General features: G+C 31.8%; 3 protein-coding genes across 5 annotated transcripts; all 3 read right to left on the minus strand.

Moving 5' to 3' along the window:
- Nucleotides 1–206: 206 nt before the first annotated feature.
- Nucleotides 207–4084, minus strand: LOC124440794. 2 transcript variants are annotated; one of them, XM_046991232.1, is made up of 6 exons: nucleotides 4015–4084; nucleotides 3665–3759; nucleotides 2708–2794; nucleotides 1577–1693; nucleotides 734–808; nucleotides 207–341 (listed from the first exon to the last, which is right to left on the minus strand). In XM_046991232.1, the coding sequence occupies exons 2-6, from the start codon at nucleotides 3721–3723 to the stop codon at nucleotides 212–214; spliced, it is 468 nt and encodes a 155-aa protein (XP_046847188.1). In that variant the 5' UTR covers nucleotides 3724–3759; nucleotides 4015–4084; the 3' UTR covers nucleotides 207–211. The 2 variants fall into 2 exon arrangements, with proteins under 2 accessions (XP_046847188.1, XP_046847187.1); XM_046991231.1 differs by lacking the exon at nucleotides 4015–4084 and having other exon boundaries at nucleotides 3665–3945.
- Nucleotides 4085–5305: 1221 nt separating this feature from the next.
- LOC124440788 (relaxin receptor 1-like) lies at nucleotides 5306–13100 on the minus strand. Of its 2 annotated transcripts, XM_046991224.1 has the most exons (14): nucleotides 12803–13100; nucleotides 11510–11596; nucleotides 10789–10875; nucleotides 10295–10370; nucleotides 9852–9929; nucleotides 9415–9486; nucleotides 9238–9309; nucleotides 8903–8974; nucleotides 8726–8797; nucleotides 8196–8267; nucleotides 7778–7849; nucleotides 7400–7468; nucleotides 6462–7273; nucleotides 5306–5807 (listed from the first exon to the last, which is right to left on the minus strand). In XM_046991224.1, exons 2-14 carry the CDS (start codon nucleotides 11589–11591, stop codon nucleotides 5614–5616), a joined length of 1830 nt encoding a protein of 609 aa, XP_046847180.1. In that variant the 5' UTR covers nucleotides 11592–11596; nucleotides 12803–13100; the 3' UTR covers nucleotides 5306–5613. The 2 variants fall into 2 exon arrangements, with proteins under 2 accessions (XP_046847180.1, XP_046847181.1); XM_046991225.1 differs by lacking the exons at nucleotides 8726–8797; nucleotides 8903–8974.
- A 103-nt stretch (nucleotides 13101–13203) lies between these two features.
- LOC124440787 (cilia- and flagella-associated protein 221-like) lies at nucleotides 13204–27243 on the minus strand. Its single transcript, XM_046991222.1, has 22 exons — nucleotides 27213–27243; nucleotides 26889–26992; nucleotides 26487–26569; nucleotides 26135–26211; nucleotides 24042–24183; nucleotides 23292–23403; nucleotides 22950–22996; nucleotides 22587–22651; nucleotides 21793–21880; nucleotides 21426–21515; nucleotides 21048–21143; nucleotides 20721–20817; nucleotides 20523–20641; nucleotides 20058–20138; nucleotides 18081–18188; nucleotides 17816–18007; nucleotides 17362–17511; nucleotides 17033–17133; nucleotides 16407–16493; nucleotides 14840–14956; nucleotides 13995–14069; nucleotides 13204–13599 (listed from the first exon to the last, which is right to left on the minus strand). The coding sequence occupies exons 2-22, from the start codon at nucleotides 26941–26943 to the stop codon at nucleotides 13470–13472; spliced, it is 2112 nt and encodes a 703-aa protein (XP_046847178.1). The 5' UTR covers nucleotides 26944–26992; nucleotides 27213–27243; the 3' UTR covers nucleotides 13204–13469.
- Nucleotides 27244–27382: the final 139 nt, after the last annotated feature.

A 27382-nucleotide genomic window follows, 5' to 3' on the forward strand; every position in this document is an offset into this window, starting at 1 on the left:
ATTGAAGAATTTCATAGAACTTTCATTAATGCCTAAAACGCTTAGATATTAAAACAACACACAAAGTTTTTTAATAATACTAAATATTACAATGCCATGATAATATTTAGCATTATTGTGAGATATTTTATGATACAAACTGGTCAAAGTAAAAAACTAGGCAAAATATTTAAAAAAAAAACACGATAAAACAATATCATCGTAAATTTGTTTATAAAGTTGTTTTTAATTTATCATCTTTCAAAATGCCATTTATTTCCTGTAATCTCAGACGTACAGCTTTACCCAAGCGATCACAGCAAACATTAATATGAGTATTTAGGGAAGCAGCTCGTTCATCTCTAAAAAATACAGATCGTCAACAATGCAGAGAATGTTTCTACCACATTTTATGTTTGAAAGTTGAAAATTTTTATATTATGCAAAAATCAAACAGAAATTAAAAATTAAACTAAACTCGAAAGCTGAAAATAATTGTTGTTAGCAAGACGTGTGGTTAGATGGGGACTTTTAGCTAATCGAAATGAAGATTGCATGCATGAATAAGAAACTTATCATTATAATAGGAGTGGAAAACTTTAGTTTAGACAAAACAAATAATGTATGGTTCAAAATTTGTGGCAAATGTAAAAAAAAGATTTTAAAATCCCTTAACAACGAATTTTCTATTTAAACAGCAAAATCGTGGTTTGGTGTCATTGAGATATTAAAGAAATAAAAAATTTCTTCATACCTGGATAATAATCCTTGTGAAGACACTGGGTTGTTATTTGGAGGTAGTCGTCCACTTTGTGGAAATATTTCATTACTTAAATACAATAAATAAATTTTTCATTAACAATCAAAAAAAATATTGATATCGTAACAAACAATTAAAGTCAACATTGTCGTTAGTGAATTGACAGCTTTAAAGACGAAAATAAAAAATGGTTTCATGCACAGTTGAGGAAAACAGGTAAATCAATATTAAGCCCATAATAACCGAGCATGAGGTCTTTACGGAGAAATAACGGACGGAGATGTTTTTGTACAGACCGAGCTCGTAGGGCGAGGTTTGTACAAAAAGACAGAGGTCCAATATTTCTCAGTAAAGACCGAGAAAGCGAGGTTACTAAAAGGATTATTATAAGGCATTATTTGAACTGAAACGAAGCTTGCTTTCTTTCTCGTCTTTGCTGTTTTGTAACGGTCGATTTTCGCTTTTCTAGTTTTTGTCAGTAAAAAAGAACTCGTTTCAAATTGTATCGTCTGGATAGTTAAATTGTTTTACGAGTGTTTTTCCTTCGACTCACATTTGTAAATTATTTTTGTTTCTTTTTTTTGCGTTTTGTTGTTTGCTTTACGAAGTTTGTTTACATTTGACTGCAAAATTACGCGTTTTGGATCGTGGTCGATTACGGGAAAATAATGGACCGGCAAAAATATTTCTGAGCCAATCAAAGCGCACCATTTAGCCGGAAGTGACGCTTGCCATATAATAATATGAAATAAACACAGTTGCATTAACCATAGAAAATTACAAAATTATTTTTCAACCTGAAAGCCTTACAGTATATACGTTGTGGGTCTAACTAACCTAGTATCTTCATTCTCCTGTGAAAGAGTGTTGCTTACAAGTGGAAACATTGCATTAACCATAGCAGGCACAAGCATAGTGGGATTGGTTGAGGTCTCTGCAGTGTCATCATCATGGCTAAAGAAAAACATTTTACGTCATCATGGCTAAAGAAAAACATTGTACGTCATCATGGCTAAAGAAAAACATTTTACGTCATCATGGCTAAAGAAAAACATTTTACGTCATCATGGCTAAAGAAAAACATTTTACGTCATCATGGCTAAAGAAAACATTTTACGTCATCATGGCTAAAGAAAAACATTTTACGTCATCATGGCTAAAGAAAAACATTTTACGTCATCATGGCTAAAGAAAACATTTTACGTCATCATGGCTAAAGAAAAACATTTTACGTCATCATGGCTAAAGAAAAACATTTTACGTCATCATGGCTAAAGAAAACATTTTACGTCATCATGGCTAAAGAAAAACATTTTACGTCATCATGGCTAAAGAAAACATTTTACGTCATCATGGCTAAAGAAAAACATTTTACGTCATCATGGCTAAAGAAAAACATTTTACGTCATCATGGCTAAAGAAAACATTTTACGTCATCATGGCTAAAGAAAAACATTTTACATCATCATTGTAGGAATACAATATTCTCATGGAAGAAAGTCATGTGACAAAAAGATTTATATCATCTTCGTCCTTAAATAAGATCACTCCATCAAAATTCTGTAATCACAGAATACAGACCACTACCCCCATTTATTGAGCTGGCTATGTCACGGCCATTTATCCAATAGAAGCTATTTATAAGGACATTTTATTGTAAACAAGTGCAAATGCAATAAATATCTATTAAAACTCAGGAAATAAATTAAATGTTTAAATTTTAGACAGCATCTATAAATATAATTTAAAGTCGAGGTAAAATATATGTGTTTACAAAATATTCAAGTTACGTGTATCGATTATGAAACCGACGACAAAGTGATTTTTTTAAATTTTTGGGAGCCATTTTAAGTAAAGACGCTTCGTAAAACAAAAGGATAATATCCATTAATTGGTAAAAAGATAAAATGATGGGTGAAAACTAGGTAAAAGATAAAAAACTACAATATTGTCAAATATTGTACATACAAATCCCTCATGACGTCATCAGCTGGCAGTTCTTGAAGAAGTGCAGGTGGTTCTGGTGGAAGGAGGTCATCAAGAAATGGACTTGTTCTAAAATAGAAATGAACAAGGTGAGTGTGACCTAACTGCATATACAACGCATGTACTGTAGTTCGGCCATAATAATTAAGTTCATATATATATATTTTACAGCATAGAGAGAAAGAAAAATTGCATAGCTGTGTGAACAACATTAAGTCAGTAGATAACATGAAATATTTTGAAGAATAGTCTGTTAAACACAGATTTTTGTGTTATTATTGGACAAGTTTTGTGTCAGTGTCCACTTGATAGGGGTTTCATTACTACAAATTATATGAGATTTAATTCGGGACTTTACTAAGTGTCCTATTTAATACAGGGTGTCTGCTTGATGAAGGGCCCCTTAATACAGGTTTGATTGTAATTATTTTAGCTAGTATAGTGCATACATTTATTAATCATCAGAGATTGTATTTGGGCATGTCTAGGTCTGTAAGTGAAATAAAAAAGTAAGATACCAAATTATTTCATGCAAAATTTTGTGAGTTCAAAATAAGTCGAAACTAAAGTCATTTGACAAAGATTACTACATTGTTAAATTGAACCACATTGAATATCAGCCTGGGCTAGTGTAAACAGGGTCTAACTTAGAATATATTCATTATCTACCAGAGAGCTGATACCAAACTTATCAAGGTAACCCTAACCACAATCCCTCCCCCCTCCAATGACAAATGCATTACAATTAATTTAACATGACAGCTGAATAATTATTTTCATATTTTGGATATAGAAGACCATCTTGCCAATATCTTGTATAAGACACTTTATGTTCGAGATATTTAATCAAATTTCTTACAAAGACAACATTATGTTATAGTATGGTATTTGAAATCGTACATTGTCAGTAAAAAAAAAGATAAAAGTTGAAAATTTTACCTTTCCCCTTGATACGCCATGTGTAGCTCTAGCTCCGGCCCAAATGAACTCAAAGCCATCTTTATGCAAACAGGAACCAGTTAATCCATCTTCTTCTATGACAAAATTTAGGTCACTGTTATAATCATCTAAATACACCTTTACATTGTCTTTCCATGAAATCGATCCATTTTTTGATTGCGTCATTTACATAGAATAGACTCGCAGTTAAATGACAATCAATGCTATGATATTCTATCGGTAATTTACCAAGCAAATTTATACTTAAGTTTAATCTGTTCTCTATAAAAGGAAACCATACAAGAAAGAAGTTATCAATTCTGATCACACACATTTTACAGCTTACTTACACTTGTGTTTACATCTGCCATAAAATTATAATATTCTAGATCCCGGATAATAATAATATAATATAATATAATATATAATATTAGAATCCCGGATTATAATATTATAGATCCCGAATAATTTATAACCATATGGCTATAACGCATCATTGTAACGCACCGTAAAAAAAAGTTTTAGAAAGTAAAATTTTACTGTTCTCACGAATAACTAGACAGCATTGTCGTGATACATGATACACCCCTTTCCTCAATCTTTGGTCTCGTAGGGCAAATTACATAAATTAGTCGACGAATTTTTAAAGATGAGATAAAACTACAATCTGATGTACTGCACGATATAACACAAAAGACAATAATATCAAAATATTATATTGTTCCGTACTTTCAACTGGTGGTTGTCAATGATGCTATTCAAAGCCTCAGCACGTACAGTCCATCTTGTAAGAAAAATTTTCTTAATCAATTTTGTTAACTCGTGTGTTCTGTCCAGAGCGTCTCGCATAAGTTTGCTTCGTTTTATGGTAACACCACAGGCCAAGTTAAGCGAATGACGTAACAAAGAGTGAAAACGGTTTTTTGCTATTTTCTTTGCAATCTTGTTGCCACACCGGAATTCTGTCCGCGTATTTTTGATATAGCAAGATTCAATCGCTTAAAAACATCTGTGTTAACACCGCAAATAGTTTCAGCATCACTTGATGCGACTTGGTCCAAGCCAACCAGCTCTTTAGCAACTTCAAAGCTTTCCCTAACACGTTTGAACAAGATTGCCACTTGCTCTACATTTGCGGCGTGCGTTGTTTCAACAACCATCGCGGTGAAGAATGGTAGAACAGACTAGACACAAAGATCGAGCAATTGATATTGGAGCGGCTAATGATAGGTTTATTGGTATTTCTCATGGAACAACACACAGTATTGAAAAATTGGAAACTGTAGGACCACTTTGCTGTTAGTGTTTCCTTGATCGGAAGAAGCAATTTACTGGCTTCATTGTGGCAATACCGTGTGAAGAAGATATGAGATGAAAAATTTCTGTAAAAAGGCAATACTGTTTTTCATTTTACTGTGTTCCAATCCATATCAAGGCTGACCTGAGGCAGCCCTATAGCTAATGGTGATGCTCGTTCGTTCGTATAAAACGCATAGCAGTTTATTAGATTTCATAAATGGAGCTTTTAGACTGACTGAATATCTTTTGCCGTTGTCTTCTCTCATATCAAAATTATATACAGGGCTGTAAAAGCTATTTTTTGGAACTACTTAAAGTTTTAGTAAACAAGTGCATGGTCTCTTGTGATCATATTGTGAAATACACACATGAGTTTATTTATCCATGGCTATAGGAATATCAATACAGTTACACAGTTGTTCAAAATTCCACCTCCAATTTCAATTGTTAATTTAGCTACAAGTGCGACTTTACATTTAGCAGTTTACTAACTGTGATTATTATGTAGTGCTAGATCAGTCAAATCGAGCTGATCTACTTGAAAATAGAGGAGTGAAATGTGCTTAATTTATGATAAGAATTTCCATTGACGAAAACAACTTAATAATTAAGTATATTCATAAATCCATAGCATTTTGTCACAACCATTATTACTTCCATTTATTGAAAATTCTGAGAAAGAATTTCTTCACTACATTCCAAAACGTGGGAGCACTTAATGTATAGAGGAACGGATTGATGGCCGAGTTAATGGTCACAACAAAAATAAATAATTTGTAAACAAGATGATTTTCATCGTGATCTATAAAAAAAAGTGTTGAGACGGGAATCCAGCAGCAGACATCTATAACAATAAAGCTATATGTTAATATAAAAACACAATTGCCGACGCAATCAAAAGTTACCATGAAAACAACATTAAATTATATCCCTTACGCTCACAAGATTCAATTATCATGAAATATTTTTTGATTGTATCCAAACCAAGGTTGAATCGGTCATTTATTAATATGCATTATTTCTTCAAAAAAGTCAAAATAGATAGAATAGCTGGCTGTTGCCAAATAGTTTTTGTTTTAAATCAAAATATCACACACCCCACATATAAAGTAGAACGTTGCATGCTGGACTGCCTAAGAGGAGAGGTGATTTGATCTTGCCCGTCAACCCAATCAACACGGTAGCTCCGATTTGAGGGAAGATCTCAAATTCCATTTTTATTATATTTTTATGTTTATGTGCTTTCTACAGTAACATACATGACATGAGATGTAATGTAGCTGATTGTTTACAGAAGACTCTCATTCAACAAATATGATCAGTATCGTGACTTGCATGTGGTATGTTCACACAAAAATTTGCAATTTGGCTCAATCAAAATAAATCTATCGTGAGCTTGAGTTCCCATTTCCAAATATGTTTTTCGGTGTTTCGGTCAATTTTGTTTCCATAGATAAAATTGAGTTTATCAAATTGAATTTTATATTTTTTCATTTACCTGTGAAAACAACTGCAGCAAATCTTTTTGCCATAACGCGATGGTCATACGTTCGATTTTCTGCATCTCTTGATGTCATGTAAAACGAAAAGAATATTCTCATGTAGAGGATGATCAGACACACAGCTGCTGCAGGGTTGATAACGCCAAATATTGCAATACTGTAATACCAAAAAACAGTGTTTTTCTCTTTGAACTCCACTGGTATACATGTCTTCCGGAAATACTGGTAATCAAGTTTCCTTCCTTGACACTGGGGTATGTAATTAGGAAGACAAATAGACAAAACACCAACAGCAGCAGATATTAGCCATGTAAACAATAAAAGTACCAATGCTGTACGGTATCGGATCTTTTTATGATGTAAACCATGAACAACATACAAAAATCTGTCGTATGCAATAAAGATTAGTGTAAACACCGAAACCTCGCTTGAAATAATCGAGATAGCTCCAAGAACTTTACATGTCGTTTCCTTTGGCCATAGACATTTATGAGGAAGGTATTCACCGTATGTTGCCAGATCTTTGTACATTATTCCAACCAAATACACTCCCATCAACATATGACTCAAGCATAAATTGCAAATAAAAAGATTTTGTACTGTATGTAACTCGGCAAAAAGAAGCCTCATTATCAGAGCAAAAATATTGCCAACAAAAATGAGAACAACGGCAATCCACACAAACACACGATAACCTTCTTTATGCAACAGCCTCCGTGGGCATTTCTTTCTCGGGTCTCCATTGCAGTTACATGTTATACTATTATTCAAACAAAGAAAGGGGCAGCAATTTTCACAAGATATTTCACTACAAAAGAAAACGTTTGCTCACTATTGGATACTTATATCTCGCAATAAACGCGAAACTATATTTTACATATCTGAAAATCTAACAAAAATTGGATAAATGAATCATTGATCAATGTATACTTACACAAACTTTAAATTTCTTAAAGTAAAAATATCACGAGGTCGGACTTTTGCTTTATTGCTATTGAATGATCTAAATATTAAAATACGATCTTAATTATTACTCTCAATATTGATAAAAAAAAATATTCAGTTATGACCATATTACATAGTAAAATAAAAAACCATGGCTAATGCAAACGTCATCATGATGAAATTCTCTTTAATTAGTAGTGGGTATAGACTTGATCTTCACCCCAGGTTAGCAATCTCAGCTTGTTCATGAATCACAAAACATGGCAGTAATATCTGCACATGATGACGATATATACATTCATCATTTGCAATACGAGTTACTGATTCAAATTTGGAGTTATAAAATATACAAAAATGGTGCACTTACAACATTTCTAAACTACATAGTCCATCAAATGTGTGACGATCAATTTTCTTTATTTTATTGTGAGAAATATTGCTATAAAATATTTGAAAGTGAAATTACAAAATGCTTAGGAGATTGTTTTAAATGATTACAGATCCATTTTTTGTCTGAATTTTGTTTTTGATCATGCATAAAAGAAATTTTTACGCAGGACAATATCAAATAACAAAAAAAGGAAGAAATAGAAGATGCTGGGTGAAAAAAGTAAATTCATATTCGAAGAAAAAAATTTAATTCAAAAAACTATTGACCAGCCTGCATGTGTGTTTGAAATTTCATTAAAAAATGTAAACCAAGAAAAAGAATTGGGATGAAAAAATTTGACAGAACATAAAAACAGAAAACATAATCAACAAACAATAAATAAAAAAATGCTTACAGATTTCTTAATTTGTTAAGAGTTTTAAAACATCCCTTGGGAATTTCCGCAATGTTGTTGTGTGACAAGTCACTAGAAAATGAAATAGGAACTACATGTCAAGAAAAATAACAAAATATAGTTTTCCTTGAACGAAAATCAAAATAAGTCCATAACTATAAGGGGCTTTATGTAATGTACTTCTAAAACATCCACAGATTTTCCAGTTCGATTAGCCCATTAAACATCTCACAGTTTTGTAATGAAAGGTTATTGTTTGACAAATCTCTAAAATAATGAATAAAAAATATAGCCTTCTAGTTTAAATATGAACAATACAAGCTTTATTCAACATAAATTTTCCAATATTTAACAGCTGATAAAAAGAAGCAGATTCCTATGAAAACAATCTAAATTACAACCCCACGTCCCTAGGTGCGCCACTGGACCAATACCACAATGGGATCGACAAGTTTAACAATAGATTGCCAAAATTGAACAATTAAGATACAAAAACAAAGCTATAAGAATACAAAATAGTAAATGCTTACAGGTGTTTCAAATTGGTCAAACTTTTAAAACAGTCTGTTGGAATTTTATTTAAACTGTTTCCAGCTAAGTTGCTAGAAAAATTATATGGAAAGCAAAGAATAAATTTCAATGTGAAAAAAGAAATTACATTACCATGATAAGTGCACTATCGGATTATGTACTTCAAATGCACTTACAGATTTTCCAGTTCGATTAGCCCATTAAACATCTCACAGTTTTGTAATGAAAGTTTATTGTTTGACAAATCTCTAAAATAATGAATAAAAAATATAGCCTTCTAGTTTAAATATGAGCAATACAAGCTTTATTCAACACAAATTTGCCAACATTTAACAGCTGATAAAAAGAAGCAGATTCCTATGAAAACAATCTATATTTCAAGTCGACGTCCCTAGGTGCGCCACTGGACCAATACCACAATGGGATCGACAAGTTTAACAATAGATTGCCAAAATTGAACAATTAAGATAGAAAAACAAAGCTATAAGAATACAAAATAGTAAATGCTTACAGGTGTTTCAAATTGGTCAAACTTTTAAAACAGTCTGTTGGAATTTCTTTTAAATCGTTTCCAGCTAAGTTGCTAAAAAATTATATGGAAAGCAAAGAATAAATTTCAATGTGAAAAAAGAAATTACATTACCATGGATAAGTGCACTATCGGATTATGTACTTCAAATGCACTTACAGATTTTCCAGTTCGGTTAGTCCATTAAACATCTCACAGTTTTGTAATGAAAGTTTATTGTTTGACAAATCTCTAAAATAATGAATAAAAAATATAGCCTTCTAGTTTAAATATGAACAATACAAGCTTTATTCAACACAAATTTGCCAACATTTAACAACATTGTTTTTTTCCTTTGAATTTTATGATTAATTATATGATAAGTTTTTATGTAATCAAAGAATGCATTTCTTGTTCCAATTTTTTCCCGTTATCTTCGAATATCTCAGGAAATATTTGATCATAGTTTGCAATAGTAAATAAGTCACACTAAATGTAATGGTAATATTGTGCATCGCTGGCATTTAAGAATGTAGTATTTGTCTTTTAGAATGGTATTAAACATTAAAAGAGAATATAAAACTGTTATATTCAAACATAGCCTTAGAAATACTTACAAAGTCTTCACAGTAACAAGACATTTTTCTTTTTGTCGAAATACATCTCCACAGATACGTTGGACTTTCTCTTCATCACTGAAAAGAGAGCAAAATTTACGTTTTTTACTTACAGTAAGCAGCATTGTTAGTTTGTACACTTATACAAAGCTTTAAAAATGATTTTTTTATATGTTCCATGCATGAGTGAATTATTTGTTTTTTGTCAAGACACATGAAAGATAACCTTCATTGACACTCTTTCCTTATTAACGTTCCTATAAAGTCTCATGTAGTCTTTTTCAAAACGACTTTTCCGGCACATTTTTTGTCTTGGTTTATTAGAAGTTGTTATTATAATATAAAAATCTTTTCCTTAATTAATTTGTCTTTTCTTAATAAAAGTGTCTTTTCTTTATTCTGAAGCAAACTTCTATTTAATCGATTATTTTAAAGTTATTTACATTTCGCCATTATCACATATTTGTACTTGAGATGTATATGTGTGTTTCATTTTCAAGTCTTTGCATCCAGTAAAATCTAGGAATTCAAAAAATTGAATTCAACGAGGAGTTTGACAATAATAAGGATAAAGACAAATAAGATTGTGCAAATCAATGAAATCATGCTGTTGTTGTCACTGGTATGCCTAATTTGAGTTAATTCAATCAGGTAAAATGATTCAGATTTGCTTGTTCATACATTTATCTTTTGAACATGTCGAACGTATACAATAAATTAAGCAATCATGTATAATTTTCCTTCGTAGCATATCGTCCGTGTTGATCACCTCAACCTTTAACTAAGGTGAAAACACTGACCTGGTGGCAAAATAATTCATATTTTACTCAATCCTATTCAATAGTTTTTCTGATGATACAATGAAACAAATGAAGGTTGTAAACATTCACTTGAGGTGCAGCGTTATTCATTTTTTTCCATTGATTTAAAAAATAACCTTTATTAGACAGAACACAGGAATAATTTGTTTGTGGTATTGTAATATTTTCTGTGCAACGTAGAATATCCAATGTACAGTTTTCATCTAAAATAAAAACAATAGACATGAGAACTTCAAAAAGAAAAAAATACTAGGATGTATTTTAACATAGTTGCTAAAGCTATCTATGTTTTTAAAAAACCAGCCACAGGCACGCGCATGTTATGATTACACGTAAACAACATATTAAGAAATCATTTTTGATTAAAGTGAAAAAGTTCCATTAATAAAATTCAATAGTGCAAATTTCTGTGTTTCTTCAGTCACCAAAACAAAGCGTTTCTAAGGGGCCGAGTACATGGAGCAACTTCAGCCAAGGCTGAAACTCAGCCCGGGTTGAAATTGACCATATAATCGGCCCATTAAGAAATTTAACAATAATATTCATCTGAAATTTACATAGCAGGACCAAAACCTGTAGACTGACTTCTCCACTGTGTCAATCATCCATCATGTATGAATGGGGTTTACACTATTTTTCATTTTCTTGACCTCGTCTTAAAGGGCACATCGTGTTACTGAAACTAATTTTTTTTACTATATCAATATGTTACATTGTCATTTTGCTGTATGTAAAGTAGGCAATAATCAAAATTATAAATAATCACTTATGAACAGCGAACTGCTTATGAATAAAACATAAATGCCTTAAAAGGCTTTAAAAAAAAGTTATACTAACCTGTATTATTATTCTGGCATTTTTGCTTAGAGCTGGCAGAAAGGAGAAGGAAAATGAAAAAATCTCTTACGTAAGATATCATCGTACCTACAATGGAATAGCAATTTTTTTGTAAATGAGATGATATCAATAAAATGCACGAAAAATTAGCAAAGCTTTCACTAAATATTAGAAACTATTTCTAATTGAGATTTCTAAATAAAAACAGGAATTTTATAAATGGAAATATTCATAGTAACATAAATATTTAAGTGGTTTACTGGTCTGAATGCATGACATAGAAAGAAACAAGTATAATTGGAAAACTAACGCTTTGGTAAAAACAAGATGTCATTTATAAGTCGACAAAATTTTTTTCAATCCAAATCTTGAGCAAAACACAGCACAAATATCTCTAATGACAGATTTTGTAAAATGAATGAGTTGTATTCACAAGAAATTGAATTAAATAAGCTAGTATGCAAGTTGAAATATGGGCGATATTGTGTTGTGCAAGACAAATATTTCTTTAAAATAGCAAAGAAAAAGTGAGTATGAAAAATGAAGATACATCCATGATCATTTTTTCAATAGTATTTTGTCCAACTTCCATCCACAAGTTGTAAAAACTACACGTTCATTTCTTCAAATGGAGAAAATGTACATATTGCAACAGCCATAAATTATGTATGTTTTTATAATCAACTAATAATTTATAATGATATAGATTACGAAGTTATCCATTTCAAAACTTTCATAATACACCAAATTATTTAAATGCGATATAGCTAATAAACTGAAAGGCACTAACAAGTTGCAATCTTTAAGTTATAAATGGAGAGGTGGAAGGGGAGGGGGAGTGAATGAAAGAACACTTTGTTTGTGAGACACTTTCATCTTGAAGACGCAAAGCGATTGAAGTTTATTTAATGTTTAACACAGAAAAATTCAAGCAAAAGAAAATTACTTTGCATAAACGATAGCTAGTTTCAGTGTATACATAAAAGCATCGCTTTTATTTTTTGTTTCTATTTTATGTGTTTTGTTTTGTTTCGTTCTCAAACAAAAATTATTATAATGGGGATTTATCAGAGCAAAACTATTCCTGCTTTAGCCAAAAACTGGTACTGCTCTAAACATCAAAGGCGATATTCAGTCTATCTGTGTTTAGAGTCACTTTGTACTCTACAAAGAAAGGAATGAATTGACAACTTTGGCTCATCTATTTATCCTAGAATTTACACATAAATATATCATAATTCTTATCATTACGATTAATCATTGCAAATAAAAATATCTTTAAGTATTTCATACCAATTTATATCTTCGCTTTGCTTGTTTTATTACAGTGCGTATAGGTCTTTATACGTTGCGTTTTCAAAACAGCTAACTTAAACAGATGTCTACTCAAGTGTTCCATCTGTCTCGTCATGCGTATGTCATAGCCTTTGCAGTGGCTTAAACAGCTAAAGAGAAATTCACAAACAGCAATTTCTCAACAATTACTTTAATTGTCTAGAAAAGTAAAGAAAAGGACCAAAGAGCAAAAGAATTTTTTAATTAGTTTTCAGCGAACAGTGTCTCACTTTTTCTCTCATCAGATCATCTTAACATAGTATTGAAGTGTTGGCAGATGTTTCTCTTTACATTTTAAACATTTTAGTCAAAATTTTCTGCATACAATTGCAGGTAATTCAAAAAAGCAGTTATAGACATGCGTTGAACAATTTTTATTTGTTAGAATACGGTAGTAGGTCTCTGAATTAAAATTGAAGAATTTCATAGAACTTTCATTAATGCCTAAAACGCTTAGATATTAAAACAACACACAAAGTTTTTGCTAATAATACTAAATATTACAATGCCATGATAATATTTAGCATTATTGTGAGATATTTTATGATACAAACTGGTCAAAGTAAAAAACTAGGCAAAATATTTAAAAAAAAAACACGATAAAACAATATCATCGTAAATTTGTTTATAAAGTTGTTTTTAATTTATCATCTTTCAAAATGCCATTTATTTCCTGTAATCTCAGACGTACAGCTTTACCCAAGCGATCACAGCAAACATTAATATGAGTATTTAGGGAAGCAGCTCGTTCATCTCTAAAAAATACAGATAGTCAACAATTAATGCAGAGAATGTTTCTACCACATTTTATGTTTGAAAGTTGAAAATTTTTATATTATGCAAAAATCAAACAGAAATTAAAAATTAAACTAAACTCGAAAGCTGAAAATAATTGTAGCCAGCAAGACGTGTGGTTGGATGGGGACTTTTAGCTAATCGAAATGAAGATTGCATGCATGAATAAGAAACTTATCATTATAATAGCAGTGGAAAACTTTAGTTTAGACAAAACAAATAATGTATGGTTCAAAAGTTGTGGCAATGTAAAAAAAAGATTTTAAAATCCCTTAACAACGAATTTTCTATTTAAACAGCAAAATCGTGGTTTGGTGTCTTTGAGATATTAAAGAAATAAAAAATTTCTTTATACCTGGATAATAATCCTTGTGAAGACACTGGGTTGTTACTTGGAGGTAGTCGTCCACTTTGTGGAAATATTTCATTACTTAAATACAATAAACAAATTTTTCATTAACAATCAAAAAAAATATTGATATCGTAACAAACAATTAAAGTCAACATTGTCGTTAGTGAATTGACAGCTTTAAAGACCACAATGAAAAATGGTTTCATGCACAGTTGAGTAAAACAGGTAAATCAATATTAAGCCCTTAATAACCGAGCATGAGGTCTTTACGGAGAAATAACGGACGGAGATGTTTTTGTACAGACCGAGCTCGTAGGGCGAGGTTTGTACAAAAAGACAGAGGTCCAATATTTCTCAGTAAAGACCGAGAAAGCGAGGTTATTAAAAGGATTATTATAAGGCATTATTTGAACTGAAACGAAGCTTGCTTTCTTTCTCGTCCTTTGCTGTTTTGTAAGGGTCGACTTTCGCTTTTCTAGTTTTTGTCAGTAAAAAATAAATCGTTTCAAATTGTATCGTCTGGATGGTTAAATTGTTTTACGAGTGTTTTTCCTTCGACTCACATTCGTAAATTATTTTTGTTTCTTTTTTTTGCGTTTTGTTGTTTGCTTTACGAAGTTTGTTTACATTTGACTGCAAAATTACGCGTTTTGGATCGTGGTCGATTACGGGAAAATAATGGGCCGGCAAAAATATTTCTGAGCCAATCAAAGCGCGCCATTTAGCCGGAAGTGACGCTTGCCATAAAATAACATGAAATAAACACAGTTGCATTAACCATAGAAAATTACAAAATTATTTTTTAACCTGTAAAGCCTTACAGTATATACGTTGTGGGTCTAACTAACCTAGTATCTTCATTCTCCTGTGAAAGAGTGTTGCTCACAAGTGGAAACATTGCATTTACCATAGCAGGCACAAGCATAGTGGGATTGGTTGAGGTCTCTGCAGTGTCATCATCATGGCTAAAGAAAAACATTTTACGTCATCATGGCTAAAGAAAACATTTTACGTCATCATGGCTAAAGAAAAACATTTTACGTCATCATGGCTAAAGAAAACATTTTACGTCATCATGGCTAAAGAAAACATTTTACGTCATCATGGCTAAAGAAAACATTTTACGTCATCATGGCTAAAGAAAAACATTTTACGTCATCATGGCTAAAGAAAACATTTTACGTCATCATGGCTAAAGAAAACATTTTACATCATCATGGCTAAAGAAAACATTTTACATCATCATGGCTAAAGAAAAACATTTTACGTCATCATGGCTAAAGAAAAACATTTTACGTCATCATGGCTAAAGAAAAACATTTTACGTCATCATGACTAAAGAAAAACATTTTACGTCATCATGGCTAAAGAAAAACATTTTACGTCATCATGGCTAAAGAAAAACATTTTACATCATCATGGCTAAAGAAAACATTTTACATCATCATGGCTAAAGAAAACATTTTACGTCATCATGGCTAAAGAAAAACATTTTACATCATCATGGCTAAAGAAAACATTTTACATCATCATGGCTAAAGAAAACATTTTACATCATCATGGCTAAAGAAAAACATTTTACATCATCATGGCTAAAGAAAACATTTTACATCATCATGGCTAAAGAAAACATTTTACGTCATCATGGCTAAAGAAAAACATTTTACATCATCATGGCTAAAGAAAAACATTTTACATCATCATGGCTAAAGAAAACATTTTACGTCATCATGGCTAAAGAAAAACATTTTACATCATCATGGCTAAAGAAAACATTTTACATCATCATGGCTAAAGAAAAACATTTTACATCATCATGGCTAAAGAAAAACATTTTACGTCATCATGGCTAAAGAAAAACATTTTACGTCATCATGGCTAAAGAAAAACATTTTACATCATCATTGTAGGGAATACAATATTCTCATGGAAGAAAGTCATGTGACAAAAAAGATTTGTATCATCTCCGTCCTTAAATAAGATCACTCCATCAAAAATTCTGTAATCACAGAATACAGACCACTACCCCCATTTATTGAGCTGGCTATGTCACGGCCATTTATCCAATAGAAGCTATTTATAAGGACATTTTATTTGAAACGTGTGCAAATGCAATAAATATCTATTAAAACTCAGGAAATAAATTAAATATTTAAATTTTAGACAGCAACTATAAATATAATTTAAAGTCGAGGTAAAATATATGTGTTTACAAAATATTCAAGTTACGTGTATCGATTATGAAACCGACGACAAAGTGATTTTTTTAAATTTTTGGGAGCCATTTTAAGTAAAGACGCTTCGTAAAACAAAAGGATAATATCCATTAATTGGTAAAAAGAAAGACAAAATGATGGGTGAAAACTAGGTAAAAAGATAAAAAAAAACTACAATATTGTCAAATATTGTACATACAAATCCCTCATGACGTCATCAGCTGGCAGTTCTTGAAGAAGTGCAGGTGGTTCTGGTGGAAGGAGGTCGTCAAGAAATGGACTGGTTCTAAAAATAGAAATGAACAAGGTGGGTGTGACTTAACTGCATATACAACGCATGTACTGTAGTTCGGCCATAATAATTAAGTTCATATATGTATATTTTACAGCATAAAGAGAAAGAAAAATTGCATAGCTGTGTAAAAGAAATTATGATGTTTTCCTGTGCTAAATTTCACGTTCACACCAAATATGGATTCTATATTGCTTCTGCGGATGGAAAACAAAGTTTATGGTCCTTAAGATGAAGCCTTAATTGCCGCGGCGAATGGAAAAATAGCATGTGTTTAAATATTTTCTATTTTTCAATAATATTAACATATAAATAAGTAAGGATATTCATTGTACAGTAGGAAACTCTCAGAATAAAAACAAAATCATCAATTATCAAATGTCACGCATGCATTACACAAGCAAAAATATTTTGCTTCAATATATACTTGCTTCGCTCTTGCAGATCAATGTTATCGTCAACTTCAAGGAAAATACAGTATTGTATAAAACATTAACTAAACATTGACCATTGTTGATATTAAACATACTCACAAACGGGGGACCCAAACATCAGTTATGTGAGGAACATTGCTAGCGGTCACTAAACTTTGACATGAAAATCTCTTCCAACTCATTAAACTCGAGATTACATCCTGAAAAGATAGACCTTTAGCCAAATGGAAAAAATCAAACTTGCAAATTTTCATTCTCCAAAATAAAACAAAGAGAATAGAAAGTCAGTCTTGTGAGTAGAACTATAAGGATAAGAATTCGCATATTACAAACACTGTAAAAGAACTTCACAGGTTTGCAAGGATGTCAAGATATATTTGAGGAATAAAAGGATAAGTTTGATAAAATGAAGATTGAAAATGACTCACAGGTCTTTCAATTAATGATTTTTCATGTTTAGTTGCAGCAATATTTTTACTAGTCAACTTATAACGAGGTAATGGACAAAGATGGTATTCATCATCAACTTCAGAATATAAAACTTGGGGTTGTAAAACGTGAAGATCAGGTAAAGGAATCTGAAAATAAAAGATAACTCATTGTTGATTAGAAATGTTCAAAATCAATAATAAACAGAAGATTGAGTTAAATACTTATTCACTAACAGTGCTAATGCAATAAGTAAGTACAATCTCATAATAATCTTATGACAATAAGCTTCTAGAATTGTGACCAGGGATATACCGTAAGAATATATAGTAAGAATAAGCTTTTACTTGTTTTCAAAAGAAGATCATAGCGTTAATCTTCCATGTAATTAAAAAGTAAGATTTTTACAACATTACCTTATTTATTAAACAAAGATGATGATATACAACTTACAAACATTTCCAAAGGATCATATTTTTGTTTCTTAAATACAGAATAAGGTATCACTAGTCGATCACCAGCAGTAACAGTGCTCTGTCTCAGCACATCGACAACGTTATTGTTCGCCTCTACATCATTCTCCATTGGTAAGCTGTTAATGTTGATAGCATGAGGAAGAGATGAATCCATCTTGATAATTTCATCCTAAGAGATTAAAAATTGCAAAATACTTATGTTGAGACGTCAAACATAAAACTTTATAATAATTTTTTCCCACCTCAGCTCCAGTCCTCAAAGGTCTTGGGATATCACCGATCATATCAGAACTAATCAATTGTTGGGTGGTATGAGATTTATAACCAAGTAAAGCATACTGTTGCGGTACCTATAAAGATGACGAAATACACATTTCATACCAATGGTTCATTATAATACCATGAAGAGCGCAATTGTCATGGTGAACAGCCAAAAATTTTAGAGTTTACACGAGTTTTGCAAACATATAGAAGCCCCAATATAGTTCTGAAACCCAAGAATTCCAAGAAGCCCAAGAGACAATTAAGTAAAAACAAGACAAGAAAAACACAAGAGATCAGAAAGGAATTGGTTTAGAATTAAAACACGAAAACAAAAGTTCTGAAAAGAACTGTTTTAACTCTTGGTTTTCCTATTCTTGATTTTTCTTGGTTCTCTCTTGGATTTTCTTGGTTCTCTCTTGATTTTTCTTTCCTAGATTTTTCTTGGTTCTCTCTTGGCTTTTCTTGGTTTTCTCTTGATTTTTCTTGGTTCTCTCTTGGCTTTTCTTGGTTCTCTCTTGATTTTTCTTTTCTAGATTTTTCTTGGTTCTCTCTTGATTTTTCTTTTCTTGATTTTTCTTGGTTTTCAGAACTTTTGGGAAATGTACACACCAGAACCAAGTCTTCGTTTTATTGTTTCATGGTAAGGTTAGATTTTGTGGTACCATAGAGATGATTTGATCGATACCATTGTTTTATTGCTATATATACAGCTACATATACGGTTCAGTGACCAGTTACAACATACAGCTACATATACGGTTCAGCGACCATTTACAATATACAGCTACATATACGGTTCAGTGACCAGTTACAATATACAACTACATATACGGTTCAGCGACCAGTTACAATATACAGCTACATATACGGTTCAGTGACCAGTTACAATATACAGCTACATATACGGTTCAGCGACCAGTTACAATATACAGCTACATATACGGTTCAGTGACCAGTTACAATATACAGCTACATATACGGTTCAGTGATCAGTTACAATATACAGCTACATATACGGTTCAGTGACCAGTTACAATATATAGTTACATATACGGTTCAGTGACCAGTTACAATATACATACACATATACGGTTCAATGACCAGTTACAGTATACAGTTACATATACGGTTCAGTGACCAGTTACAATATACAGCTACATATACGGTTCAGTGATCAGTTACAATATACAGCTACATATACGGTTCAGTGACCAGTTACAATATATAGTTACATATACGGTTCAGTGACCAGTTACAATATACATCTACATATACGGTTCAATGACCAGTTACAGTATACAGTTACATATACGGTTCAGTGACCAGTTACAATATACAGCTACATATACACTTCAATGACCAGTTACAATATACAGCTACATATACGGTTCAGTGACCAGTTACAATATACAGCTACATATACGGTTCAGTGACCAGTTACAGTATACAGCTACATATACGCTGAACAGTGCGCATGCCTTCGCTTAACATTGTTGAATGTGCTGTTCATGCACTAAACAATGTACGCCTTGGTGACAACGGAACAAACAAATGTTGAGCACTGTTAAATGGAAAGTAAGAGTAACTTCAAACTTTTCTAAACAGCGCTCAACACTGCTCAATACCATTTTACACTCCACACCGGAGTGTGTAAATTCTCTAAACATGTTGAGTCTAAACACTCCACACCAGAGTGTGTAAATTCTCTAAACATGTTGAGTCTAAACACTCCACACCAGAGTGTGTAAATTCTCTAAACATGTTGAGTCTAAACACTCCACACCGGAGTGTGTAAATTCTCTAAACATGTTGAGTCTAAACACTCCACACCAGAGTGTGCAAATTCTCTAAACATGTTGAGTCTAAAATGTAGAGAGGCTAAGAGAGTCCATGTTGAGACCGGTTGCACATAGCCTAAGGCTATTTGAATCAAAAGTGCTGCAAAGATCACTTACTTTAAGTTTATAATATGGAGTATAATGTTCAAGATGAACAACAGTTGATTCGACAGGTAATTCATCAATATTTTTTTCAATCTGCAATACAAAATATTATGTTTGTGATTAAAAAAATCATGAGCTTACGAATTAATTCCATCTCTTATAATCATTACAAAATAAACATACAAAAGTCAGCAAGTTCTTAATATGAACGCAGAAAGTGGTAGTGGGTATGAGTACATTTTTTCCCCATCATATTTATACATTGACTTTGTTAAACAAACATTGCTAAAAATACTTAATAAAGTATTTTCGCCTACGTTAACTAGAGCAAAATATCCCTTCCAAAAGTCAGAAACTCATTGTTTATAGAATGACTTCACTAATTCAGAGATTAAAGAGAATCGCTAACCTGATCATTATTTTTATCATCCAATGATGACTTTGGAAATAATTCAGAGATTAAGGAGAATCACTAACCTGATCATTATTTTTATCATCCAATGATGACTTTGGAAATAAAAAAGGTGAAACCATGTGGGGTCTCAAATGAAACACCGTTGATGTTGTACAGTTTTCTGACTTAGCACGATTTGCACCTAAATTATTCAACACACAAACACACATATCTACGAACAATATTCATATACATGTTAATAGAACATACATCAGACATACGTGCACTGCCTTGAAAAAAAGATCCTTCTCTTAAACTTTCAACTAAATTTTTGTTTAACGATTCAATATATCGATCAGCTCGACGACGCACGATTATCTACGAAAAAAGACAAACTTCATAAATAAAAGACAATATAACTTTACTTGAAGAGATAAACTGATTGCAAACTGAACTACTTAGACTACCTCGATTATACACTTGTATATAGCCTCTACAGACTGTCAACTTTGTCCAAACGAGTCCAATGCAAGACAAACATTGCGGCAAAAACTCGTCAAAGAAAATCAAATATCTTAAAGTATTTATATTTAATTATTGCACAATACCTTTCTTCCAATTTGTATAAATCTACTTAGCACACGATGTCTTCTCGTCCAATCATCATTTACAAAAAAATCAAAGCGAGCAGTGCACGCGGGATACTAAAAATAAACAATGTGTGTGCTACAGAATACCATGAATAATTATTTTAAAATATAATATATATCACATAAAATTTCATATATTTAGTTTTATATTTAACATACTTTAAAGGTTAAAAACCTACAGTAACTAAATAAAAAACATCACAAATTATTATTTTTGCATTTTAATTGTTGACTTAATACTTATTTAGCTCGAGTAAAGAGAGTTAACAATATCATTTGAATGGGTCTATGAATAAAAATTTTCAATTAAAATAGATTCATTAGCAATGACTTTACCGTTTTAGCTTGACGTTGTATTCGACATTGATTACACTCAGTAGCAGAGCGGTCAAATTCAACCTCGGATACTAAATCACCTTTTTGCATCTGAAATACCACATTTTGTTTTAAAAAAATTTTCTCAATCAGCAATGATAACTAAAAATTAGGAATGCATTTCAAGTAATAACTAGGAATCTAAGGACGGTGTTGAGTTTCATAAAAATAAACTGCATTTTGATTTGTAATTTGAGTCCACTATAAAATATTTCATACATTTATTTTATTTCTCCATAAGCTCTAATTTTATTTTATTTTATGTATTCATATATTATATGATCGAACATCATTGACTTCACCGCAAATAAAAATGTTTTTAACTCACCTTGTATTCATTATTCGCCTGAACTCGTTCATCTAAAATACGACTTTTTTCAACATCTGATATTTTCTCATCTCCTAACTTGACACACCTTTTAAAATGAATAAAAGAACATTTAGATCACGTCGTGCAAATATGAAAATAATATGAAGATTAAATAGTTGAAGGTTTTCGAAAACACTCGAAACGTCATTGCTAACGTCATTGCTAACGTCATTGATAACGTCATTGCTAACGTCATTGATAACGTCATTGCTAACGTCATTGCTAACGTCATTGCTAACGTCATTGCTAACGTCATTGTTAACAAATATTGGTGTAAGTGTCTCATTAATCGCAGTTTTATTGTATATTAAATCACAGGTCCCCCCAAAATCCTTAAAATTTGCCTCCATACAAAATTAAAAATTATCATTTATTGCTCATAGTAAAAAAACAACTGAGGGCACTTTCATCGCTCTCTGATTAACTAGCTCGCTTTGTCTCTTATTTTTAAGGAAATCATCTGATTGTTCGCAATCTCCTTGACCGACTGTTTGAATTTATAGTAGTCATGACAACGACTGATTGAAAGTACTTTAGTACTTGCCCTTCTTACTCAGTGGAACTGGCTCACTTAGTCACAAATTATTCAGACAAACTCCCACCGATCTAAAGCTTGTGAAAATTATCGCACTTTCAGAAAGTTTACTCTATGACATCTGATTTTATGTCTCTATGAACTTTCGCTATTTATCATAAAAATACAAAGCTTCTTCCAAATTAAATTAAAAGAATTCAAACTTCGAACAACACACCAGCGCAATTGATTTTGTCTTTCTTCTGTCATAGTCTGTTGAACTTTATATTCAAATGCTGTTTCCTGTCCAAGAAAAATAAGAAAAGAAAATCAATCCACAAAGATTCCTAGTATTTGATTGTTTGATGTGCAACTGTAACCATTGTTATTTAGATTATTCAGTGCGTTTAATAAGTATAAAAAGTGAGCATATATTTATAACATAAAATTTATCTTTAAATATATATTATATAATTCTATTGATGTATGCCAGCATTTCGTATACAGTGTACAATGCGTATTTGTCCATCACGAGCAACAAATAGTCTTTCTTATCATATGATAGCGACTTAGCGAGTGCAATGTACTCTGGGTATCATACCTTTAACTGCTTTCCGCTCAGTAGAATGTCTTTCTTGTCTCTTACAGCTGTGAATAATATAATATTCAACAGCTTTGATTATAAATAATTGCCACATGAATACCAGGCGTTGCATATTAACAAACAGATGAACGTTATCACAGTATAAAAACTTTAATTCTTAGAACGAGCATTAACAAAAGCAATGACATTAAAAAGTTTCAGATTATATGCTACTGACTTAACGTTTTTCTGACGTCTGAGAAAAGAACTAATCTCAAGTCGTACCGTGAAATATTTTCATCCACAAACATAGAAATGGTCACTAAAAGTAAATTTTATGCATACAATATGTTTCTATACCTTGTCGAACATCTTTGGCTTTCAGTTTACCAGGCTTTTGTTGTAAAACATAAGATACAGCACTTGTTGTAGCTAGATTCTTAGGAAATCGTATTCCGTTGCGAATGATTTCCTAAAGACCAACACAATAAAATTAATAATAAAATAATGGAAGCGAGGAAAACACTATCTCTACAGTATCTCTTCACGTTCCCAGACATACTCTACGAATAATTAGGAAATACTTGATCCAGGACTATGCACTTTATTCGAGATAAGTAGTTCACAATAGACGGAATAATTCATTATGAACTACTTAGGTACTTTACTCTGGACTAAAGATACTGGACTAAGTACTTTATTGGGGACAAAATTGTAGACTAAGCATTAAATTTTGTACCAAGTGCTTAATTGTGAACTAAATGGCTTCTTATTTGTATACGATGTGCTAATTTGGTATTCAAGTTTTGAACTTTCTACTATGTAGCTAGTATAGGTTATTCTGAGTAAAAACAAGCAAACGTTATTTCGACAGACAACAATTTACTATATTTGAGACATGCTACTGCAAAAGCACATTTTCAAATGCTTCGAGTCTGGGTTCATTGAAGTCTACGGTATTTTGTCGACGTACATTACCACAATTAAAAAAAAGTATAAAGAGTTGGAAGTTTCCAAAAGGTATAAACGTCCAACAATTGGTAAACAATTTTTGTAATTTTAAATACAACTAATACGAAAATTAAAATATATTTATTAAAATTCTGTTACCTCTTTTTTATCAACATAATTTTTTTGGGTTACTTCTTGTTTCTTCAATCGAGATCTAAACAATGGATCTAGGGACAGAGGATCTAATGTTTTTGTTGATACTTCTTGTGAATCCATTTCTTGTTGTTTTTCCTCAAGTAGTCTAAATAAAATCAAAGGTATAGTATAAAATCTCGTTTAAAGAAGGCTAAATCTTTCATATATACAATTGTTGGGGCAGTGAACAAATTTGTTTCAATAAAGATTCAATGTATGTGATCTACACGTGAAATATTTAAAGGTCCTAAATTTTATTTAGTCCAGAACAAAACTAATGAGTGAAAGCAGTTTTTTTCATCTTTTAAAGGTTGTCTTTACGACCAACCAACTTTCTCTACATACGCACATCTGCGAATGTGATATTTCCTTTTTAGTTTGAGCGAGACAAATATCTTTTTCACAACAATGAAATTCTCTAGTTCTTAGTTCTTTCATTTCTTTGTTTTGTTCAAATTGAAACACGAAATTGTTCCATATCGCAGAATAAGTATATCAGATTGAACTCTTCTTTTATTAATCAGGCAACAACTCTTTCCATCTTTTCGTTTTCATCGCAACTTTTTTCTGTTGAAAATATCATTGCGTATATTCTGCTCTTCTTCACATGCAATCCTGCATCTTGATTTACTGTTGTATGACCAAGGTTTTCTATCTTTTTTTCCACTGCAACAGCTATATAACTTTTCTTAATTTAAACAGCAATTTTATAGCCATTTTGTAGTCAAGCAAAGACTTTACAATTATAATTACATTACTAATGTACAAATAATTAACATGATGTTACACAGAGTGCGTACATTCACAAATAATTAACATGATGTTACACAGCGTGCGTCAATTCACAAATAATTAACATGATGTTACACAGAGTGCGTACATTCACAAATAATTAACATGATGTTACACAGAGTGCGTCAATTCAGTAGATTTACATACTATGTGTGCTGTATTTATTGCAACAACTTTAAAAGACATCTGAAAACATATCTGACTAAAGTTTTTGACCGTTGCCACTTACGACTTCTTTCGGAGACTCCCCCATCTTTTAAGCATTTTTTCAGTTTATTTTATCACTAGATGCGAGGTTTTGGACAAACATATGAGCTCAGAGTACTTGGAGTAGCAATACACATTGACAATTAATGAAGACTCTTCTTTTGAGAGGGAGAAGAACTACATAAACACATCCGAACGGACAAAGTGTTTCCTTTCCATTTCCAAACCACCAAACAGCTTCTTTAGCTTCTTCTTTACAGTTCACATGACACCTTTATTAGGATGCTTATTATCATTTCCAGGAATAAAGCTTGAAATACTTTACAGATTCAATGATAAAGCAGCAATTTATGAGACATGTCGATGTGAATGGAACTGTCCAGATCTATCCCTTTTTCAATCGTTTTTCATGTAAACGATCATGTTATCCACGCAAGTATTCATTCGATGTATAACTTCCTTTCCACCATCAATGGATTTACTGTCTTCAGCATTACATGCAGCAATTGAATGCCTTTACAAAGCATCAGGGAAGTTCTTTCCATTGAACATGTTGTGCTCAAATAATTGTGAATGGAAAACGCCCAGACATTATGGGGGCTAGAGTTCAAATCAAGTCCAGAAGCAAGACTTACGTAAGCACACTTTCTCAATTTGTGGGTACACACACAAACATAAATTTGAGTTCATGATGTGAAGATATGCATGGTCTCTGAGCTCATGTTGTAAAAAAGAAATTTCTCGTAAACTTTTTCTTTGAACAATTCTATTGCAAAACAGCAATGGACAGCTTCTTTCAAAAAATGGAGCTGGTTCAACTTTTTAAAAAAGTGATTATCTTCCCCCAAAAACTTACAAGGCAATAAAATTACGTTGCTACAACTACATACAACACATTTAGTAAGGGAAACATAATACAAGGAGTGTAATTGTGGCTTTGATACATGAGAGTGTTGTAAAGACAGTTATGCTTTGCAACTTGTCTGCTGTGAACGCCAGTTATTGTTATTTGTTCCTTAACGTTAATGTTAATGTGATAATATTCAATTTAAACATACGTTAACTTCATGCCAGGTGAAGACGATCCTGTGATATGGCAAATTAGCGGCGATACAATGAATTGTGACACCAATAGCTGAAACATTAAAACTTATTAAAAATAAAGAAAAAAATCGGCCAATTAAAACATTTTTATCAACTTTTGCAACATGCTTAACATTGTGTTGTATCACTGTATGTAATACAGCTGACATTATTCTGAGTGGTACAACTGAAAGACTACAGTCAACAGAATATTATACTTGGAAAGGGGACACAAGGAAGCGTTCCCTTTTTCCACGTTACGGGTGCCAAGGTGCGAAAAAAATTGTACAAAGAATGAAAACAGAACAAACTAGCTATTCAGTTTACCTGTAATTTGGCATGTACAGTACAAAACTCAGTTGGGTTAAAAAAGACTTCAATATCCAGTGAACCATTTCCAGGCACAATACCTAAAATTACAAATAAAGTCTATACATTCTGTCAGATTTCTCAATATTGAGACAGCATTGTTTTTCCTAAGTAAGTTTTTCACTTTTTCTTAACGCAAGTTTTCAATGGACAACGAAATATTTTTTTAATCATAAATTAAGAAATTTTCCGCTGCTGTTAGTTCTAACACTTTCTCTTTATGAACTGAAGCAAAAACATGAATACTACTGTATAAGATGGGGCAAGAAAACGAGATTTAACAATAAAGAAACTGCGTTCCTTCGGCACAAATTTTACAATTCAAAGAACAAACTTCTTCCTTTGAGAGGTATCCTTGACCTTGTAATGGCTTCACTTGTATGGCATCAGTTGACTGAAGTAGATTCAATTTCATTTCAAAGTCAACAGGAACATCAGACTTTAAAGAGATTCTTTTGCTAAAACTGAAAAAAAGTTTCTGAATCACTATATATGGAAATATTTGCCAAGAAGAGCTCAACACCACCATCATTGGGCTATAATCTACACCTATGTCACAACAGAGCCAGAGTCTTTATAGTTTCTTTTATGATAAAAGGCAAATTACAGAAGTTCATCACGATTCAAAAAATTGTAAGTCCTTGACTTCAATATTATGTCTTGCATTATAACTGCCTTTAATACCTTTCTCCAACAGGAACACTTCCAAAATTTATTTTTTGGAAATTCAGACAGATTTAATGAAGGATAGCCATGGATTGGTATGATCAGATGTTCATTAGACTAAAATTAAAAACTAAGTTTAAAACATATATTTAAAAACATTAAAAACTAAAGCATAATATTTACAAATA

The sequence above is a fragment of the Xenia sp. Carnegie-2017 genome, unplaced genomic scaffold (genome assembly GCF_021976095.1).
Source record: "Xenia sp. Carnegie-2017 unplaced genomic scaffold, XeniaSp_v1 HiC_scaffold_2, whole genome shotgun sequence".
Classification (NCBI taxonomy): Eukaryota; Metazoa; Cnidaria; class Anthozoa; order Malacalcyonacea; family Xeniidae; genus Xenia; species Xenia sp. Carnegie-2017.

What these genes read in the sequence shown, in the direction of transcription:
- LOC124440794 (XM_046991232.1), bottom strand. Translation starts at nt 3,723, where the DNA reads ATGGCTTTGAGTTCATTTGGGCCGGAGCTAGAGCTACACATGGCGTAT. An exon ending in ATGGCGTATCAAGGGGAAAG is followed by an intron (nt 2,795 to 3,664) that starts GTAAAATTTTCA and finishes TTTCTATTTTAG; the next exon opens with AACAAGTCCATTTCTTGATG. An exon ending in GATGACGTCATGAGGGATTT is followed by an intron (nt 1,694 to 2,707) that starts GTATGTACAATA and finishes GTTTTTCTTTAG; the next exon opens with CCATGATGATGACACTGCAG.
- LOC124440788 (XM_046991224.1), bottom strand. Translation starts at nt 11,591, where the DNA reads ATGATATCTTACGTAAGAGATTTTTTCATTTTCCTTCTCCTTTCTGCC. An exon ending in CTATGTAGTTTAGAAATGTT is followed by an intron (nt 7,469 to 7,777) that starts GTAAGTGCACCA and finishes TTTAATATTTAG; the next exon opens with ATCATTCAATAGCAATAAAG. An exon ending in TGCTGCAGTTGTTTTCACAG is followed by an intron (nt 5,808 to 6,461) that starts GTAAATGAAAAA and finishes TTATTGTTATAG; the next exon opens with ATGTCTGCTGCTGGATTCCC.
- LOC124440787 (XM_046991222.1), bottom strand. Translation starts at nt 26,943, where the DNA reads ATGAAATTGAATCTACTTCAGTCAACTGATGCCATACAAGTGAAGCCA. An exon ending in ACAAGTGAAGCCATTACAAG is followed by an intron (nt 26,570 to 26,888) that starts GTCAAGGATACC and finishes TTGTAATTTTAG; the next exon opens with GTATTGTGCCTGGAAATGGT. An exon ending in AGACAAAATCAATTGCGCTG is followed by an intron (nt 21,881 to 22,586) that starts GTGTGTTGTTCG and finishes TCATTTTAAAAG; the next exon opens with GTGTGTCAAGTTAGGAGATG.